The sequence below is a fragment of the Equus caballus genome, chromosome 1 (genome assembly GCF_041296265.1).
Source record: "Equus caballus isolate H_3958 breed thoroughbred chromosome 1, TB-T2T, whole genome shotgun sequence".
Taxonomy (NCBI): domain Eukaryota; kingdom Metazoa; phylum Chordata; class Mammalia; order Perissodactyla; family Equidae; genus Equus; species Equus caballus.
In genome coordinates this window covers 183,524,857-183,547,498 of record NC_091684.1, presented here as the reverse complement: position 1 = coordinate 183,547,498, position 22,642 = coordinate 183,524,857, and the positions used below count along the sequence as shown (strand labels likewise).

The following is a 22,642-nucleotide window of genomic DNA, read 5'->3' as shown; positions in this document are numbered from 1 at the left end:
ATGAATGATATTTTTTGTAGCAATAAATATTTATTAGATGTCAATTACGTACCAAACACCATGCTTTTCATTACAGACAAGATAATGTTTTTAGGATTATCATTGTGGATAAGAGGCACCTAATAAAATGTGATACCTATTCTTAAGCGCTTGTAATCTAGCTGTAAAGAGAAGACTCTGTCTCCTCAAAGTGAGAGAAATCAAGGAAAGGCAAAAGTTTTCAATAAGACCTAACCCATCAGGTTGTTGTAGGTTTTAAACGAGGTAACAGAGGTGAATGTACCTTGTGAATAGTGAGGCTATGATCCAAATGTAAGGAGAAATTGATACACATGCTAAATTATGGTCACTGACTTGGGGGATGAGAAAGACCATTACAAGCTGGAGTAGATAGATTAAGATTCATGAGACTAGAACTAGGCTGTGACGGCTGCTGAAGATCAAAAAAGTGGAAGGAAAGGAGGGCAGGCATTACGGTCGGGGGATTCACATAAGAAAAGGTCAAGAAACCACAACTTTTGTAACATTTTAAAACAGGATTGAAGTTTAAGTGGAATATGATAATAATCATAATTCAATTATCCATCCATCCATCCATCCATCCACAAGTACTTATTGAGTGCCTCTTACGTGCCAGGCGCTGTTCCCAGTGGTGGGGATACAACAGTGAGAACAAGATTTCTGCTTTCATGGAACTTACATTCAAATTTGTGGGGGGGAGGGGGTGAGAGGCTGGAAATAAAACATAAATAAATATACTAGAAAATATTAGATAGTGATAAGAGCTATAAAATAAAAAAGGTTGATATGATAGAAAGTGGTAGGAAAGTTACTTTCGACTGGATTGTGCATAAAGCTTCTCTGAGAAGGGGACATCATATAATAACAAGTTCAGGTATAGAAATAAAATACAACATATAATAACAAGGTCAGGTATAGAAATAAAATACAACTTAGCGTTCTGATGCCATAATAATTAAGACAAGATAATGTTTATAAAATCAAAGCGAACTTATGTCATAAAAAGGCTTATTTTATGATTTAGCATGGGGTATTAATGATTAAGTACTGAATGCTTATCAATCAAAACAAATGGAATTAAAAAGCTCTTGGTATAAGTAAGTTGGGAAAAAATAGTCTTTTCAACAAATGGTGCTGGGACAACCGGATACCTGCATGTGAAAGAATGAATTGGACTCCCACCTCACGCCATGTACAAAACTAACTCAAAATGCATCATGGACCTAAATGTAAGAGCTACGACTAAAAAATTTTAGGAGATAACATAGGAGTAATATTCATGACTCGGGATTAGGTAATGGGTTTTTAGGTATGATACCAAAAGTAGAAGTGATTTTTGACTTCTTAGGCAATGGTTTCTTAAGTATGACACCAAAAGTACAAGCAACTTTTGGACAATTTAATCAAAATTAAAAACTTTTGTTCTTCAAATGACACCATAAAAAAAGCAAAAAGACAAACCACAGAATGGGAAGAAATATCTGAAAATCATATATCTGATAAAGGACTTGTATCCAGATTATATAAAGAACTCTTAAAATCCAACAATACAAAGATAAGTAACTTTATTTTAAAAATGGGCACAGTATTCGAATAGACATTTCTCCAAAGAAGACATACAAATGGCCAATAAACACATGAAAAGATGTTCACCATGATTATCCATCAGGGGAATGCGAATCTAAACCACAATTAGATAACACTTCACCCCTACTAGGATGGCTAAAATAAAAAAAGGCAGAAATAACAACATTGGTGAGGACGTAGGGAAACTGGAACCCTCATACATTGCTGGTGGGATTGCAAAATGGTGTACTCACTTTGGAAAACAGTATGACACTTCCTCAAAAAGTTAAACGTAGAATGACCATATGATCCAGCAATTTCTCTCCTAGGTATATGCCCAAGAAAATTGAAAACATACGACCCCACAAAAACCTGTAGACAAATATTCAGAACCTCATTATTCATAATAGCCAAAAAGTGGAAACAACCCAAACATCCACCAGTGGACAAATGGATAAAAAATGCAGTACATCCACATAATGGAATATTATTTGGTAATAAAAAGGAATGAAGTGCTGATACATACCACAACATGGATGAACCTTGAAAACATTATGCTAAATGAAAGAAGCCAGACACAAAAGGTCACACATTGGATGATTCCATTTATATGAAATGTCCAGAATAGGCAAATGCATAGAAACAGAAAGCATATTAGTGGTTGCCAGGTGGAAATAGGGAGTGACTGCTAATGGGTAACGATTTTCTTTTAGAGGTGGTAAAAACATTCTGGCATTAGATTTTTTTTTTCCAGGAAGATTATCCCTCATCTAATCTGCTGCCAATCCTCCACTTTTTGTTGAGGAAGGCTGGCCCTGAGAAAACATCCGTGCCCATCTTCCTCTACTTTATATGTGGGACGCCTACCACAGCATGGCTTGCCAAGTGATGCCATGTCCTCACCTGGAATCGGAACCGGCGAACCCGGGGCCGCCGAAGCAGAACGTGTGAACTTAACCACTGTCCCACTGGGCCGGCCCCCTGGCGTTAGATTTTATAGTATGTGAATTACATCTCAATAAAGATGTTAGTTTTTTTTAAATCTCTTGATAAGGCCAGGTATATATTATCAACCACATAACGGATGATATAATCAGGGAATTTATGATTTCTTTAGGGTGTATCATGACAACAGACCCTATATTACTAATTTCATCCAGAAATCATGGTTCTGCAAGCACGTGTCGATACACAGATTACTTACACATACAAATGCAAACTTAGAGCTTTTATTTATTTTTTTAAATTAATGGCTATAAAATTTCCTGGGATAGAGGCATAACTGCAAATCTGTAAATCTCAGTCAACAGATAAGACATTCTTCTATATGATAAAAATAATGCAGTGCCTTTTCTAATATAGCTGTCCTACTTCCAGAAATATCGTAGAACGTAAACAGAGAACTATACATAGACAAGCACGGTTCTGGAAAAAGAGTTGAAGAAAATGTGGAAGTTGAAGGATGTTAGTTAAGTCTAATTACTGCAGGAATTTATTGTGTCGTTGGTGTCAGTACCAAAATGAGAACTGATATATCCCATCTACTTTGTGTACTTTCCCAAAGATCATTCTCAGTTGACTATATATATCTGAACCAATACAAACTAAAAACAATGTTATGTTCTCTTCAAATATTTAATCAAGATTTACTTGAATGCAAAATAATAACCAACAATCGAGTCGTATTAATTGCTAGAGCACTATTCTTAGTATTTTCTTAGTTCTTATACTAACAAACATTTCTTTGTGTATATTTCTTTGCACGATGCATTTTTAGGTATTTATATGTATTAATTCATTTAATTAAGGACTATGAGATATGCATTATTGTCATCTACTTATTTTACAAATGAGGAAATAGAGACACAGAGAGGTTAAGTAATTGACCAGAGATAACACAGCCAATAAACAGCAAAGGTAGGATTTTAACCCATGCCACCTGAAGCGAGAGGCAATTCACAAAAACACCATGTTACACTGCCTTTCATAAGAGAGCTGAAGAAGCTTATAAGATTTCTACATTTCAGACTATCTGTGCCCCTGACTTCTAACTAGAAGTGGCCACAGCCATAACATTATTGTTGATAAGAGAGCCAACAACTTCTTCTGTACCCCTTTCAGGAGGCTATCTTATACCCATTCCTAGTCTGCAAATATGTTAGGAATTAGTTATCTATGCAATTCTTAAGCCCTGGGTGGTTATGATAGCAGAGATGGAAAAAAATACTAATTCATTCATTGAACAAATATTTATTGAACACCTATTATAGTGGGCACTGTTCTGAGTGTTAGAGACAAATCAAGTGAACAAAACAGACAAAACTTTGCGCTCTCAAGGGCCTCAGATTCTAGCAGACAGTGGGAGATAATCTATTTTCTGAGAAACTGTAAATTATATAAAAAATGAAGAAGAGATTGAACAAAAGTAAGAAACACTCATCAGGCAAATGACTATCGAAGTTTCCAGCAAGGGGTCAGCAGATCTTTTGGAACTGACAGCTCCATTCTTGAGCCAATTATGTGCTTACCTTCACTATACCTAGCATATAAATGTTGCAAATAAGAATGTCCATCCTGGAATTGTAAAGGAGTAATTCTTCAAAACAACAAAAAAATTAAAATACCTCAAGTAAGGTATGAATGATGACTTGCATATTTTAAAGAAAATATGGGCAAATGACATCTGCATATTTTAACTGATCCCAAACTTCAAAGACAACGTGAGCCAAGATAGGAGCTCGACTCAGTTGCAAACCCTGGGACTTAATCTATATTGAAGCTAAATATTCTATAAGCATGCAGCGAAGTGCAAAAAATAGCGATTGAAAAATGACATGATTAAATGGCACGACATGCAATCATTTGCTCTCAATTATATCAATGTATCTTCTTCATTTCTAGGAGTCAGGCAGAAATATTGTTTTTTAAATGCCTCTATTAAATTGGTCACCAATAATAAAATAGATGAGAGTCCTAATAAGCTCATTTACATAACATACATCATACACTACAAAACTATTCTCTCCAAACAGTTTTGCTCATAGATTTGTCTCCTGGTTGTCAAGAGTCTTTGCTACATTAGCAGATTTTAAAAGCATAATACTGTCTTCAGGACCATTTGTAGAAAAACGTTTTTGAAACTTTTCTAGTTAACCCTTGGCAGGATCCTTATTGCTAATTATGGAAAAGGTATTGATATAATATCTTGGCTGTCACATTTTATTATGGTGATGGTAGAAGCTGAATCTAGGTCTGACATTTTGGAAATACCGTCTAATTGCAAGTCAGAAACACAGAATGACAGTTTTAAGTAGATTATAACTTCTTTCAAAAATAGCAAACTGGTTTCTATAATGTAAAAGCTAGATTTTAAAAATAGCATTAAAGCCCCCTGAATTGGTTCACCAAGCACATCTTTATCGGCTCCTTGAAGAGAGTCTAAGATGTGTGCCAAAATAGTTTCAAAATTATACATGACAATATAAGTCTAGATTCTAACACTGAATGATTTTTTATAGCAATTTAAAAGCAAATATTTTCAGTGAATACTTTCATTTTTAAGAAAAATCATCTCCCCTCTGTTCATCTAGGCAGCAGGTAAGTGAGGTCCAAAGACCAGTCACCTTGACTTCTATGGCCTAGTTAGCCTGACCTTTGACTTAGAAAAAGATCTTACTTTTTCTTGCAATCTAGCATCCTCACCAACAAAGTTGAATCATTAAGGGCCACCAGGACTATTAATTAATGCTATAAATTCTTGGAGGCTCTTGGATGAATGGTGTCATCAAGGGAAAAGCTAATCATTCTTACAAAATTTACATTTATGTTTTAATTGTTTGTATCTTCATCTGTCGAAAAAAACATTAATTACATGTGAGAAGGAGTCTTTCTATTCTTCTTAACTATTTTTTAGCTGTGGACCAAAATATAATAACCATTCTAAAAATGCAGCCCCTCACTGTGTTATTCCATGAAAGCTGTTGTTATCCCCGTGTGTCATTCTCTAATTTCCCTGTGACCTTCCATACACTAGGTTAAGTACTTTTAAATATGTTTGTTTTTGAGAATCAAGCTCAGTGGTCATGTGCTTAGTTTGTACTCACATGTAATTAGTAATATGTTATATACATCCTTTTCTAAATTAAAAACACTATTAAAATTCCAGACATACAAAACAATATGAAGGTTAAGTTACTCTAAAGAAAACCGTAATAGCTTACAGATTGCTTGTATCATTACTAAAATGCTGGTATCTATTACAGAGTCTCCCTGGAATAAAGAATGCACTTTTGGCAATAATCTTTTAAAAACACGTCCATTATTGTTAAGATGCTAAACCAGTCTGCAATTATAGGAAGGTAACTTTTAGTAATAAGGGAGAAAGAGTGCTGGATATAAATGCAACTTAACCATTATCCTACAAAATACCTTTTCTTAAAATCCCACAATCACTCTTTTCATAAGCAGATAAGGCATTAATTGCCATTTATTTTTACATTATTATATTTTGAAATTTATTTACAATGCCCACTGTGCTTTTTATCTCTTATTGATTCCATGGGAATCATTTCAAAGTAATTCTGGGGAACGAATAAGGGTGATTTTCTTCTCTAGATTATCAGTCCATCCCAGCTACCTGAACTCATCTATGCTTTTAATGGATCTTGCATATTCACTAGCCAGGTCAAAGGAATATCCAGGACAGTCTTGAAGAAAGGAAGGAAAGAATTCTATATGACAAGGTACCCATTAGGCTAAATCGATGAAAGAAGGATGATAAAGACAACACCTGGAGAATGAAATAGAAGGAAAGCAAGAGAATACAGGAGCAAGGACGCCCCAAGAGGAACGCCCAGGGATAATATGGAACACACAGGAGACAATAAGTTATTGGACTAATTAGTTTCATGACTTGCTCAACTCTGCTACATGGTATTTTTCTAGCCCTCTTACCCATACACAGTTGGCTATTTTTCACCCCTCTTCTTTATCAAATCCTATTTTTCCAGACTTATCTCTGGCTACCTTATTCTTTATTTCCTATAAAGCCAGGCCTGGAACTTGTCACAAAGCTCACAGTGTTACTTGCAGTATAGCAGCTAGGAATTAGTATTTTAGGGAAGTATTCCTGTTACTCTAGAATCCTACAGATGGGAAAGAGATGAATTAAGCAAGTCCAGGGACACAACAAGAATGCAGGAAAAGAGTTAGGCTACGGAGAATAACACCACTAAAAAGAAAGAAAATTATACGAGAGACAAAAAGTCAACATTAGAAAGATCCTTCTGTTTATTCATTTACTCCTCCCCGACCTGGGAGATGCTGAGTTACACATAGCTCTATAAACTTCATCTTTCTGATTTTATTTTCATTGAATCTAAAATAAATAGGACATTTTCCTGTGAGGTTAGACCACTGGGAGTTTGCTTCTTAGCTCTTTCCTTTGCTTTTGTGGTGGAAGCCCAGGGCACTTCAACTCCTTTTCACCAGTTTTCAGTATTCCTAGACGCCCAGTCACACTAACCACTCTTGCAGGGTCGTTTAGAAGTTTAGCTAATATCTAACAGCAAAATACTCTTCAACTATTATATTCAGTAGGAGAGAGATATTGACTAAATATTAGCCAACTGGTAAATTGCTATAATGATTATTTAGCTCAAAGCAATATTCCGGAAACTTGTGAAAAGGAAATGGAATAAGAACTTCATTTTTTTAAACACTCCCATAGCTCAAACAAAGCAGAGATCCAGGAGAATTTTTTGAGAGCATTTTCTTGAATAAAACTAACTTTCTGGGGTCAGCCTGGGGGCATATTAGTTTAAGTTCATGCACTCCACTTCAGCAGCCTGGGGTTTGAGGCTTCAAATCCTGGGCATGGACCAACACACTACTCATCAAGCCATGCTGTGGTGGTGTCCCACATATAAAATGGAGGATGATTGGCATAGATGTTAGCTCAGGGAAATCTTCCTCAAGCAAAAAGAGGAAGATTGGCACAGATATTAGCTCAGAGCCAATCTCCCTCAAGCAAAAAGAGGAAGATTGGCAACAGATGTTAGCTCAGGGCCAATCTTCCGCACCCTCCCTTCAAAAAAAGAAAAGCTAACTTTCCTTTTAGAGGAATATGTTTTTTTTTTCTTCTGAGAAGAACCACCATGTCTCTCTCCTGCCTGCTCCTTAAAAGAAGACTGAATACATTGAGGGGTAGTCTTCTTGTTCATCCCACCTCATATTTTGGCAGCAAGGCAGAACATAAGTCATCTGAACATAAAGTGTTTAGTTGAACATTTGAGAAACAACTTGGATTGAGGGAAAAAAACATAATTTAGAGTCTTCTAGTTTGATAATAACTAGTGTATGATCCTATGTAAATCATGTAACTTTGAATATCTTTCAAATCAATTGTAAGTTGACTCAAATTCTCTGATGAACTTCGCGGGGTGATAGAATATTAATTTCATTTTGACTTTATCATTTCTGTTTATTTTCCTTTTCACTGGCCTGAACTGTGGGCAACTACTTTAACTGGACAAGTGTGTTGTTGGAATCATTTGCATGAACCAACCTTGCTTGGTCTCAGATTCTGCTCATGTCTTGGTCATGTTCTAACATCTTCCAAGTCTAATTCCAAATATCTTTATAGTGAGAACCACATGACTGAGCAAAGCACACAAGGTTGAAAATTTAACTTCCATTGTTGCTTTCGTGAAGCTTTGAAGTCTGTTGCACCAGTGTTTCATTGAGAGTTAGGACTGCATGGTTGAATGGATACCCATTGTCTCTCTTGCTGGTGGTCTTGGCTCACAGATAAAGGAGTGAATGGGTCTTGAAACATCCCTCTAATTCCTAAAAGTCATTTCTCCTGTCATTACTGAAGGGCAATGAAGAAGGCCATTTTGAGAAAAGGAGGAGAGAGTGAGGGGGGAAGGAGGAACATGGGTTACCACCTATGCTGTGCTTCTCAAAAGAGCTTCTAACACCAGCCCTGGCAATCTGTTTCTACACTTATCTTCGTGACATTAAATTCAAAGAAAGGAGAAAAATATCCTTGGGGAAGAGATTGTGATATTCTAAAGGTACAGGGTATAAATTAGGATTTAAGCAACAGTTTAGAGCATCATTGAAATTAAGAGAGATAAGTTAGGCTATTTTTTTCCAGATGGGAATAATGATTTATGCCTCTGCCCTACCTTAGAGAGGTTTTGGGAGGATTAATGAGCTAATGTCTGTAAAGCTCTTTAAGCTCCTCATATGGAGGTGCAACATAAACACAAGGTTGAAAATGATAGCAAACTATATACAGAGTTGAACCCCTGAGAGTAAAGCCCCTGGAAATGAGAAGCTATTGCCGGGCAAGATGGTAAATCTCTGAGCTCCAATGTCAGAGGGGTCTTCATTTGTCATCCCATACATTTTTAATACTGTTTAAAATAGTACTTCATAGTATTAATAAGCAATTCTACATTTCCTATTAATCACAATGTCCCCTGTGATGATCATTTTTTGTTTCTATTCATCAACTGAGATCGTCTTATCTCTTTTTTGTAGAGGAAAATTTGAGATGTAAAAATTGCAAAGACATCAATGATGACTCACATGAAATCATTGATTCAGTATTGCCTGGATTAGGATTCAAGAGATGTGAGCTGCCATCTGACTCTGGTTGTATGGTCCTGGGTGAGTCATTTAATTTATCAAAGACTTGGCTTTCTTTTCTTTGGAATAAAAAGATCGGGCTAGCTAAATGATCTCAGGTCCCATCTTATGATGAAATTACACAACCAGCTAAGCAGTTCTTGAGTATCTAGTGACTCTAAGGCATTGTCAATGGTACTGTGAAGGGCATGCAAAACAAATACAACTTCAGGATAGGTCTTACTTTTTAAAAGTTTATACTCTTAAAACACCAGTGAAATACTACCACACACCTAGTAGAATGGCCAAAATTTGGAACACTGACAGCACAAAATGCTTGTGATGTATGAAGAAACAGGACCTCTCACTCACTGCTGGTGGAATACAAAATGGTACTGGTTCTTTGGAAGATGGTTTGGTGGTTTCCTACAAAACTAAGCACACTCTTACCATACTATCCAGCAATCATGCTCCTTTGTATTTCCCCAGGTGCTGAAAACTTATGTCCACAGTAGAACATGCACATGGATGTTTATAGCAGTTTTATTCATAATTGCCCAAACTTGGAAGCAACCAAGATGTCCTTAGTAGGTGAAGAGATTGATAAATTATGGCACACCCAAACAATGGAATATTATTCAGTGCTAAAAAGAAATGAGTTATCAAGCCATGAAAAGACATGGAGGAATCTTAAATGCATGTTACTAAAAGAAAGAAGCCAATCTGAAAGGATACATGCTACATGATTCCAACCACACAACATTCTAGAAAAGGCAAAACTATGGCAGTTAAAAGATCAGTGGTTGCCAGGAGTTGTAGGAGGTGGTGGGGTAAGGAATGAACAGGCAGAGCACAGAGGATTTTGAGGGCAGTGAAAATACTTGGTATGATACCATAATGGTGGATATACGTCATTTTACATTTGCTCAAACTCATAAAATGTACAGCACCAAGAGTGAACTGTAATATAAACTATGGACTTTGGGTGATTATTATGTGTCAACGTAGGTTCATCAATTGTAAAAAATGTACCACTCTGGTGGGGGATGTTGGCAATGGGGGAGTTATGCTTGTGTAGGGGCAGGGAGTGTATGGGAAATCTCTGTGCCTCCCCCTCCATTTTGCTGTGAACCTAAAACTGCTCTAAAAAATAAAATTTTAACTTAAAAAAAAGTTTACACTCTAGTTTGTTGACAAGATACATAGACTCATGCCTACACATACTTGATAACATTTAAATAAGCATGCAAAACAACACAGGAATTTCTTTAATCACTTATCTCCAGGCCTCCATACGTGCACATACCACAGTCATGCATCATTTATCGAATGGGATATGTTCTGAGAAATGCACTGTTAGGTGATTTTGTCATTGTGCGAACATCATAATGTGTACTGAAGGGGAACAAAATTTGCCATCTCAAAATGAGTCTCTTTAACATGAAGATTATTTTAGGCTGATTATTTTTAAGAAACAAAAGACTTAAAAAGTTTTTCTTGTTATCTCCCCCTTAACTGCCTAAAAGAATTCAGAAGAAAAAAAACCTGTCTCAGGAAGGGAGCTATCACCTTAGGATAATATGACCTAGACAGGAGACAGAGAGGAACCTAGAAAAGCCTGTTTGTTGGGCTCCCTTCTGTGTTCTTCTGTTTCTGTGGGGCTAAACATGTATTTTCCAAAGGTTTGCTCCTTTTCACTTACCTGTGAACTGCTTTCCTGCTCTTTGAAGTCTCTGACTCTCTCCACTCCCAACCCCCAAAATCTTTTGTCTTTAGCTGAGGATGGTATTTAAGGTGAGGGCTTCAGCCATTTTGGCGAGTCACTTGGTTTTCCTGGGTTTCTTCCATGTATACATATTATTAAATTTTTTTTTCTGTTAATCTGTATCACGTCAATCTAATTTTTAGTCCAGCCAGAAGAACCTAGAAGGATAGAGGGAAATTTCTTCCTCCCCTACAGTACTTACACAAACTTAGATGATACAGTCTACTACACACCTAGGCTATATGCTACTAATCTTATGGGCCCACTGTCACATCTCCCCAGTGCACAGTACTTAACATAGGGGTTTGCTAAGAGACAGGTCTTGAATAAATTAAAAATATTTCTACCCACACTCCTAAAATAATTGGCTCCTCTTTTTAGGTACCAGAGACGCTCCATCCTCACACACATTCTATTACTTTCAATGCCTTTCACTGAAGATTCTCTTCCTCATTCCAGGGGCACTGTGAGCTGCTTCAGAGGCAACAGCATTCCAGGGAGAGAAGGGCTCTTGGTGGGAGTGAGGCCTGAGAAGGCCTCCTCCATTTTCCTCGCCCTACTGGCAAAGCAGTTCCCAAATCCTGTCCTCTCTAACCCTGAGGTCTTTCTTAAATCCAGCCTCCTTCCTCTACTGTAATCGCACTATTTCAAGCCCCGAGCATACACCACCTGAGTTACAGAAAAGCAACCTCCAAATAAGGCTTTCTCCTTCAAGGCTGACAGACACAGCTCTGCAAGCCCGCTCACCTGCTCTGGGACACTGACGATGCCCCTGATGAATGAGAAAACTTCATTCAACATGGATTGTTTCCAATTTCACCTGACATTAGCCACGCGAGTACCCCTATGCTTCAGTACCAATAGACGATTTGCTATCCCATGTATGTAGTCTACACTTTCTCATCCCTGAATTTTAGTAAAACTAAAGGAAATCTAAATTTTCCATTCCCTTTTTGTCTGGGCCTGAAATATTTGTACACCTATAGAATCTCTCATAGGACCGATCTCAACACTCAGTGCTTGAAAACAAAACCTCCCTCCTTAAGAATAAACAAACAGGGAAAAACCAACACAGACAGTGTAGTTCAAAAGAGGGCCCAATGTGAGGACTCAAAGAAATAGACTAATAGACTGCTTTTGAAATAGAATTAGTACAAGAAAAAAGAAAACCTTAGAAAATTTCAATCCTTTTCTCGAAAATATGCACAAAGATATTGCATCCATGGCACTGAGGCAGGCACTTTTGAAGATGGAGCAAATTAAGATCAGTGAAGATTGTACAGAGATAGATCTTTGTTGAATTAAAAATTACAACGAAGACAACAAAAATTATTGGAAGTATGAGAAAGAATGTAACCAGTAAAATAAAATATTAGGTAATAATTAAATCCAAGATTATATAAACAAAAATAGAGAAATAGGGTGGAGCATACAGAAAAAAGCAAGTCAATTTCTCATTTTAAAAGTAGCATTAACAAGAGGCTGACATTCTTGATATTGAAAATACTGGAAATATTTTTTGGAAAAATCCTTCCAATTCATTAAAGTAAAAATGAAGAAAACAACACGCTTTATAGCAGAATATTTAAACAAGACTCTAGTGTAAGTTTCATGAATTCCTAACATCCAGCCCAGTAGCTGCCACATGGTAGGTATCTGATAAATATTTACTGACTGAATATGATAAAGATCAGCGATCTTAATCAAGAAAATAAATGTGAATGGTCTTAATATTCTTATTAAAAGAAACAGACTTTCAGATTTAATTAGAATGTAATTTATAAGAAATTCATCTAAAATAATATGCTAAAATATTGCTAACAAAAGGACAGGCAGGAATATATTAAGCCTTTTGATACACTGTGAAGGACTTCAAGGCACCTAAGAGATGAGAAAAGAATAAGGCCAGGCCTCCGATTATAGTTACTCTGGTTAGTTCTGTTAGATTCAAATTCTCCATCTCTTCAGTCTGGTCATTAATTTTAACCAAGAATTTTCTGTCTTCTATTTCTTACAGATCTGTACATTTGTTTGTCATCAATGTACCAGCAGTTTATTGGTATACTTCTTTCTACTTTTAAATCAACCAAGTCTTGATAATTTATAAACCAAAAAAAATATATTCCTGTTATCTGTGCCACCATCCTGACTGAAATTCATAACTAGGGAGACCTTTTCTTTTCCATTTTAGACCAGCATCTCTATTCAAATTATAAAGACACTATAATGTTAGAAAGGAAACAGAAGGAGAATGCTGGCTACCGTGGTGCCAAAGGCAGTAACTCTGCAACTTTGGTTCAAAGGATACCTTTGTCCTTCTGAAGCATCACTTTCAACGAAGTAAGCATGAAGCCTGGTATACAGAATTGGCTAGATATCAGAAGTTTTGTGCCAAACCAAAAGTGTTGTTTAGAGGAATTAAATTGCATCTATAATTGAATAAATTTATCAAAGGAAAAGGATGGCTATTAGAGAATCACAGAATGCTTGAGCTGAAGAGAATCCTTTCAATTGAAAAAACCTAAATAGACAAATAAAGAATTTTAGGCAAAGAGAAGAGAAATTATCTATTGAGATTATACAGCTAAAAATTCTAGAGCATAATGTTACCAACTAACAGAACCTAGTGAGGGTGCACAATAAATACTATTAATTGGCAAATTACAAAAGAATGATGTGATAGTACAGTTACAGAAGATGACCGACAATTAAATACGAATACTCAAGAAAGAAATTTTCCATCTCCTTAAATGAAGGTGTAATTGTGTGTGCGTGGAGAGCAATAACCTGGAGAAATATGGTGAAGAGACAATAGGAACGTTTATGAAAGAAGGTCAGGGAGACAGAAAACGGGAAAGAAAATGAGACTTCAAGTCACTGTTTCATCTCCTTGCCCCAAAGCTCCAGAGTAACCCAGTGTGGAGACCCACCTTTGACAATGTGGGACCTGGTTTTCTGCACCCCAAAAGAGCTGCCTTTCCACAGGTCAAAGGGCAAACTGGGAGGTGTACTGACCACTTCCTTTTTTCTAGTCTTGAGAGGAAAACAATTCTCTTGCAGTTTTACCTACATGGTAATACGTCAATGATCCAACTAACAGATAGTTCAGTCCCTATAGATCATACAACTCACCTGAAGTAATTGAAACCCCACGGAATTTTCTTTATCTGTTCACTATTTATCTATTTACTTTATCTATCTACCTCTTTGTATTAAAAATAAATGCTTTTAAAAAAAGACAGGTTTATGCTATAGTAATTATAATGCTGATAGCTAAAATGCATTGAGTTCTTACTAGACAGGCTCTATTTTAAGCAGCTTTTGTATGTATTATCTCATTTAACACTCATAACCACTCTATGAGGTAAGTTCTATTATTATCCCCATTTTTAAGAAGAGAAACCTGGGGCTTTAAGGAAGATCATGGATCAGAAACAGGTAGAGCCAGGACAAACCCAGGCATCTTGAAGCCACATGCTTAAACCTCTACACCATGGCAGACCAGATCATGCTGCAATCCTACACTCATCTAAGGAGAGAGCACAGAAACACCTCTGCAATTCTGTTCTCCCAGTTTCTTCCTAGTTTGACTTTATTAGCAATGAAAATAACATTAAGTAATATTAAGAAATCAATTAAGATTCGGTGGCCCAGGGTTTCACCAGTTTGGATCCTGGGCGTGGACCTAGCACCGCTCATCAAGCCATGCTGAGGCGGCGTCCCACACAGCAGAATTAGAAGGACCTACAACTAGAATATACAATTATGTACTGTGGGGCTCTGGGGAGAAGAAGGAAAAAAAAAAGATTGGCAACAGATGTTAGCTCAGAGACAGTCTCAAAAAAAAAAAAAAAAAAGAATAGAAGCATTCATCACTGTGGTTTCAGAGCCCCAGTGCAGCTCTGCCTCGTTTTCTAGGCAGCAACGAAGTAAGGAAGGGTGAGATTTCTCCCTCCCCTTTCCAGATTAGTATTGCAGCCTTTAACTTTCACGAATCTGGTTTACTTGACAGCAGTAATACAAAATACACATATGAAATGAGTACACGGCTTTCTCTTTTTATCCTCAACTCAGGGGCACCCCCTACCCCACTTCATAGGAATCATTGAGCATCTTCTTCTAGTAAAACGTGTACTCAGAAAGAATTAGGCCTTCATTGTCCCCCCTTTTTTTTTCTTTTTCACTTTAGAAGGCTGCCCTGGGACTGCCTATAAAAATTTCCTGTGGGTCTTCCCACCACCCCCAGATGGTAGAGTCAGTAACCTTTATTTAAATCTATCTTTGAATTTCAAACTTAACCCAGCCCATGTTTTTTACAAGGCAGTTCTGGATTGTATCCAATTACTTAAAATTACTCCCAAAGAAGTGTTAGGTGATGGAATTTTTTATATACGGTGGGGAAAAACATCTGATAAAAGCTGAATTCAGTATTTTCTTTTAACGAACATACATGGTTACCATAATAGCTTTTAAAAAATAATTATCTCAGACACATAGAAAGGATTAAATCCTGTCTGACGTCTGTTGATTTTGGGAGCATTTTGCATGCTTTTGTTACAGCCGGATTGAATGACTGTAATTCTTTGTTTCCCGCTTTGCCAACAGCATCATTACAAAGTTTGTAAATGCTCCAGGACTCAGCAGAGGGATGATCCTGGCACCTATAGGAAAAGTGGCCTCCTTTCTCATATCTCAAAACTTCCAAAACATTCTCTCCTGTCTTCAACCTAATCTCTTTTACAAATGTGGATTTTGGGGGACACAGGAAGAGTGATTTTTTTATGGCGCTATCTGAGATTGGTTAGAGTAGACATGGGAAACTCCCTCTAAACGTCTTGGCTAGATTGGTCTTATTTTTATTTCTGGAAATTACACAGCAAGCTTTGGGAAAATATTTCTTAAAGCGTGTGAACTGTGTTTAGCTCTTTTATTTATCTCTTTATTTCGTAAAAGTACGTTGGTGATATTCCTTTTCAGAGTAATTACTTAGGAATGCTGCACAATTCATACTTAATTTGAAATCCTTTTAAGGACTCCACTCTAAAAATTTTAATTTCAAAGATTTAAAACATTGAGTCAGCCGACTTCCTTCAGCTCTGTCCAGTGTTCAGAACTGGAATGAGGAACAATGGAGTAAGTTACTAGTTGATGTGTCTTTCTCTTTTCAGAAATAAATCTTTGACCTAGGGACTGTTGAGTCTACCAAGTAGTGGCGAATTTGGGAACGGACTTTCTGGGTCTGGTTATTGGCTCTATCACTTACTGAGTCTACGACCTTTCCCTGCCTCCATTTTTTCATCCATAAATAGGAGATAATAAAACACCTGCCCCAGGATGGTCACGAGGGTTAAAGAAGCGAATGCAGGTAAAACCCTTAGAAACTACGACTTACATCTCAGGAGCGCTCGATAAGCTTTAGTTGTCATTGTTACAGTTAATAAAAGAACTTTTTGTTCCTCCTCATGCAATTCTAGCATGGCCTCCTTTCCTTAAAGGAGTTGCAAACAGTAGCCAGTCCCATGTTTGTGATAATTTCTGGATTCTAGAGCAGGGTTAGGAAACTAAGGCCTGTGGGCCACATCCGGGCTACTGCCTGCTTTTGCAAATAGTCTTGTAAATTATTCTTATGGAACACATCATATTTATTCATTTACATATTATCTGTGGCTCTTTTACGTTACGATAGCAGAGCTGAGTAATTGCGACAGAGATTGCACTTTCTGGCCTTTTACAGAAAATGTTTGCTAATCCCTCATTTAGACTAAAACAAGGTTTCAGTGTTTATTTTGAAGGGTCAGAGAATGATAGGATGGTAAAATATTGGAATTGGAACCCAGAGACCAGGGCTTTGGCAGTTTCTGCTCCTGGTTGCTGGTGTGGATTCAAACAAGTCACATTAACTTTCCACATGTCAAGTTCTTCATTCATAAAAATAAATAAAAACACAAATAAGAAGGTGATCCCAATTTTCAACTTACATAATTAGTGTAAGGTTTAAGTAGAGTAACATGCACAATGTACTTGGGCAAATTTAAATGGCTCAGCAAATTTGGGGCACTAATCATTGACGAGGTTCTGAAATCTATTCCACTCATTTACCTTCTTGATGACAGAGCCTCCTGGGAGGTCTAAGCCTGTTCTTCCTGGGCTGGTTGGGGGCCCAGCCCAGTGCTGAGGCCTCCTGTAGTTGGTGATGGATAGTTTTTCCCCAATTTGAGACTTTAGAATAATGAATTTGGTTATGGGATACAAGGAATGTATGAGTAAGTAAGTATTTCTTTTCTCTCTGAAGGGTCGTCGTTTAAAAAGTAGCGCTTTCCAACCAATGGCATTGACGCTGAGCACACATGGCACTTAGGGGCCCTTTGTCAGCTGGCCTTCCTGAACCTCTGACGCACTCTCTGCCTTCTGTTGTCACGGTGGTCCCTCCTCAACAATTTTGCATTTCTGTCCCAGGGCTCTGGACTCACACCTCCTGTCTCTCCCCCGTGCTAGGCTTTGGCTCTTCCTTTTTTAGGGAGAATTTTGCCTTGTGTCTAATCTCACATTTATCACACTTACTGCCTTAAAGAAAAAGAATACATTCCACCATTGCTTTTCCTCTTTCTCTGAAAACTTAAGATCCTGATCCCTTCTCTTATCCCAGACCAAGCTCTGAGAAGGAAACACAGTGGTTTCTACAAAGCGATAGGCTGTCTTTTTTATATGCAGCATCCTCCCCGCCCCCCACCCCCCAGTTCTCCTGGGTAGTGCACTGTGGCTTATCTGTCATCACTCTGGGTGTCACATAAAGAAATTTATTCTGTTAAAAGTCTGAGATTTTAGAGAATAGAGAATCATAAAGCTACACCCTGTGGATAAAGTCTGTCTTCTGCGTGACCAACGATGGCAGGAGACACTTGGGAACCCATAAGAAGAGGCAGAACATGGCGAAGAGTTTCCTATATGTAAAGGTTCTTTAATAACTCTCCTGTCTGGGCCATTTTACCACTGAGAAAGGCAGAGGGTATCTGCTCTTTGGATTTGTGGTAAGTAAAAATTTTTATTCTGCATATGTTTATTACCAATTGTGATTTTGACAGGTTATAAACGTTATATTACATCATTATTGTAGTACAAACATTTGGTTTCATTCTCCCAATGAATGTGGTAATATACAGAGCACTTGATTAATCATACACTAAGCACTACAGAGTAAACAGCTCAGAAATATTTAAAATTCTGGCTAGGAAAGACATTTATTCCAACAGACAAGTTTAAAGCTTTCTTAAACAACAACAAATAAAAGTACTATCCTGCTAGATCCTCTTAGCTTATCTGATCAAACTTCTCAAGATCAAAACTTTAGAAGGGACTAGTTTCAGGTCATAAAGAAAATCAACAGGGCTCCATAATCACAAAACGTTTGAAAAGTTTCAATTTAAAAAGTGAAACATTTCAAAGAAATTTACACTGGTATAATACAAAAATGTGAAACAAAAACACACATTTTCACCTCCGAAGATCTTCGACAGCTAAAGCTATTTGCTATTCTGGCCAAATTGCTGAAGATTGTGACTGATAGATGTACCACAAAGAAACAATGACATTTAGTTCTGTCCTGCTCTTCCCACTGAGTCCCCTGGCATGGAAGGGCACTCAGTCAACATCAGTTTTGCATAGTAGTTCTGAGAATGGGCTTTAGAGTCAGAAGGCGCTGGATTTAAACCCTAATTCTATCACTCATTCCATGTGGCCTTGGACACAAAACCCAACCTCCGTGTGCCTGTTTCCATATCTGCAAAATCAGGATCCTAATACCAATCTCATAGGTCGCTACTAGCATTAAATGAGATACATGTATATACTCACAATGGTATAGTATATAATTGTCAAAATAAGTGAATTACAGCCATATTCAGTGACATGAATGAATCTTGGCATTATAATGTTAAATGAAAAAGGAAGTCCTAAAAGATAACATATAGCATGATTACCTTTTAATAAAGTTAAGAAAAAAATAGAATAAAAAATGTTCTTTCCTATCAAAGGAAAGCAAGGGAATAAAGAATATAGGGTTCAGGATCTTGATTACTTTACGTGAGGAGAGCAGGGGGTTGAAATAGGACTGGGGAAACCATATGGGGAGGTGGGCATTACCATCAAGATCCTACTTTTCATTTGGGGCAGGAAAATCTCTGTATTTATATAGTATTTTTAAAATACCTAAGTAAACAAGAGCAGGGTATAAAAGTAGTTAGTGTAATGAACAGTGACACTGAAAACATAAAAATGCTCTAAGAAAAAAAATACCTTTGAAGAAAATAAATAAAATAGCAAAAGCCTGTGATAGTCTCCAGGATTTTTGAAATAAAAATTCTCTGATTATTCTCAGGCCCTGAGATCCACATGGTAAAGAACGCATTAGGGGTAGCGAATATTCCCTTAGTGGCTACAAAATGTTAGTTCGTAAATGACTAGGACTCCTAGAAGTTATCTAACGATCTAGAAGCCTAGAGACTTCTCTCTGTCTCAAACTCTTCTAACTTTGTAACTAGGATCCAGCTGAAGATGATGTTGATGACACTGTACAAAGCTAGAGCATAAAGCCACTGTCCTTTCGAAGCATCAGTAAAATGAATGCAGAACTGTTCATGCTTCCATTTCTATAATAGTGAATATGAAAAAAACATTTTAAAATATCTATGTATGAGATACATGGATAGGTAGGTAGATATATAAATAATTGTAACAACAAACTTCCTGTTATTGTTTCCAATTATTATGTTACATCTCTGGGCTTATAATGTTAAGAGATTTCTATGCCTTATGAATGCACCATTACAAAAAGTAGAAATAATAATTTACATATGTGAACTCATACGCTTGTGAGATAAATACTTTCAGCTCCCCGTTTTCTAAATGAAGACATTGAGGCACACAGGGATCATACAAGAAACACGACCAAGGACACAAGTGGCTGGTGCCATTAACCAGGTCACTAAAGCTGTGATATAGTTACTGTAGAGAAAAAATATATTTCACAACGTCCAGCTTACTAATAATCAGGAGGCTTTATAAGGTACATGTTAAGTGCAAATAACACAGAGGGAAATATCTGAAGACTCCATCTGCCTGCAATGGCGGTTAGGGTGAGACAAGTAGAGATGAAATAACAAACCATCTGAATATTAGATTTTGGACTATAAAACCCAGTTGCCTTGGCAAGATGCTTTCATTTAACTTCCAGGTTGGTCTTGTCAATTCAATGGCAGAAGAGGAGGTTTTCAACCAAAACAATTTGTAGGTGTATGACGCAGTTTATCAAGAAGTATTGTGCTCTTACCTCGGAGGGTGCCTCCTCTTGTGCTATGCAGGCGAGCACGGGGCGCCTGCCTGCCCGGCACAGGGAAGGCGACCAACATGTGACTACATACTCAGATAGCCTGCCGGAAGATTGCAGGGCAGAGGGTGTGAGATCATTGAAACCTAGCCCTGAAGGGTTCTGAGAAGAAACAGTTGCTTGGTCCCAAGAAGTCCTTTCCTTTTTGGCTTTCCCTTTTCTCCTCTTTAAGACTTTTCATGCCAGAAGGTTTCTTGCCACCAAATTCATATTCTGCAACCCCAAAGCCTCAAACTGACACCAGCCAGAGTCCACATAATCACTGCATTTATGGGAGGGTTCACACAGTACAGGCTACTGTGGGCAATAAGAGAAAACATTTGAATTTTAAACTGCTTTTGAATAGATATCGTGTCAACCATGGAAACAAACAGGGAAATGCTCTTTCTTCATGGCCATACGGTGAACATGCACATAGCTGTGTTGCTAAGGCTGGCATTTTTCTATGATGGAATATGCCTGTAATGTAGGAATCTCTTTTACTTTATATCTTCCCTCCATAAGTAGCTGATTCTTTCACATGTAAAAATTGTTTCCTTTTGTTAGCATTAATGGTCTTCAATTAAATGATATGCTTTTATCATATCAATTTATGGAAGTATTTTTAGCCACATCATTTATAGAACATTTAGGGCTGCCTTTCAAAGTCCTCAGTAATCTTTAGTGTTTGCTGGTCTGCTTTTAATTTATCAAAGCCCTCCCTCAACAGGCATTGCACAAAACACACAAGCAGCAGAGACTTCCCCCACACAATCGTAGTCGATATGCTTCATGTTCATCTTTATACACAAACAGACCTTGGCATACAAGAAATGTGGAGAGTGTCTATAAATTCAAGGGAACATTTAAGTGCACAGTGATACATAGATACATGGGTATAATACTTTATGTACTTGATAAATATTTCATCCCTACCATAAAGAAAGCTTTTTATCAACTTTGATTGTTTTTTTATTACCTTAAAGTATTGCAGTTGTTTCTCAACATTCATTGTTCCTTCCTTTTCTTGTCTCAGACAGGAATTGAAGATGAAAAGCTCCGTATCTCTTAGCCACCCTTTCAGTTCTTTGATCCTGACCTCCAGCTGCCTCACCAGGCTTCCGCTTTCAGGAGAGAGCAGGTCACGTGGACCCGACCCACTGTGCCCTGCCATTGTGTCCTGGATCTTCTCTCCAAGGGTTTTCTAATGCATCAGATTAAAAACAAAAACAAAAAACACCACCAACAACAGACAAAAACATAGATTAGTTTAGGTACCAAAAACATATCACGGTTTGGCTGGTAACAAGGGCCAACTGGTATGTGTCCAGCCGCACCTGCCACCTCACAACTGACATTCAGTTTAGAGTATCTCGTTGTTCCATTTTGGATTTGAATTCTTGAGCAATGTATGTTGTTCTGACTACCACTGGAGGCTTAAGAAGACCTCATTCACTTATAAGTTCGTTTAACAGAAAGGAGAGTTAACCCAAAAGTTCACCATGATCACTGACAAAAATTCATTTGAATTCTCATGACAGGAGTTTACAGTAAAAAATTCTCTGGATAAGATTTTCAGGAGATAAAAGTCGGAGTTTAATCAATATACTAAAGATGCCAAGAGTAGATTGTGCATGGCTAATGAAATTCCTTTTTTTGGTTTGAGAAGTACAATTCCCCACACCACATGACTGAGGGCTGTTAAGAAGGAGTGGCCTCCTTGGTGCTGTGGTGGATTTTCTCTGACTTGGAAATTGTTCAAACCCACAATTCTTACCACTTTTCATTTGTGGATGCTAGACTTTCTATTATGGGTTAAAATAAATCCCAATCCACTATGCTAGAAGCCTTCTTGAATGAGCCACTATGGCATGAAGGTGCTGTCCAGGAGCACTTTTTATTTTAAAAATTTTTGGTGGGAAACACTCCCTTTGGAGAATCAGTAGGAGTTAATCTATAATGATGAATTAAACCTACAAAAATAAGCCTTAAAACACAAATAAAACTAAGTCAACAAATATTCATCTGCTGTGTAGTGTTCCGTAAATAGTATCTTTAGGAGATCATAACAGAAAAATAGCCTTTCTTGGCAACACCCTTATATTTTCATGGTGCAGATATTGATAATTTGAAGACCCTCAGTGGAATCCAGATTTAGCTATTGTTTTTATGCTGTAACAAAAGTAGCAGCAGGAGGTGAAATCAATGCCCTTGGAGGGTAGGGTCACAAAAAAGAATTTATTGCCACTTTTTTGTTCTGGAACAGTTTGCAATCATAAATTCTTCATAAACAG

General features: G+C 37.3%; 1 protein-coding gene across 21 annotated transcripts in view; it reads right to left on the bottom strand.

Annotated features, from left to right (window-relative positions):
* The window catches only part of AKAP6 (A-kinase anchoring protein 6), a 509,527-nt gene that overhangs the window by 55,533 nt on the left and 431,352 nt on the right, over window positions 1-22,642 (bottom strand). For all 21 annotated transcript variants that reach the window (XM_070241797.1, XM_070241754.1, XM_023623662.2 and 18 more), the window contains one exon: window positions 21,328-21,552. In XM_070241797.1, the coding sequence (XP_070097898.1) occupies window positions 21,328-21,552 (225 nt within the window). The remainder of the gene's footprint in view (window positions 1-21,327; window positions 21,553-22,642) is intronic.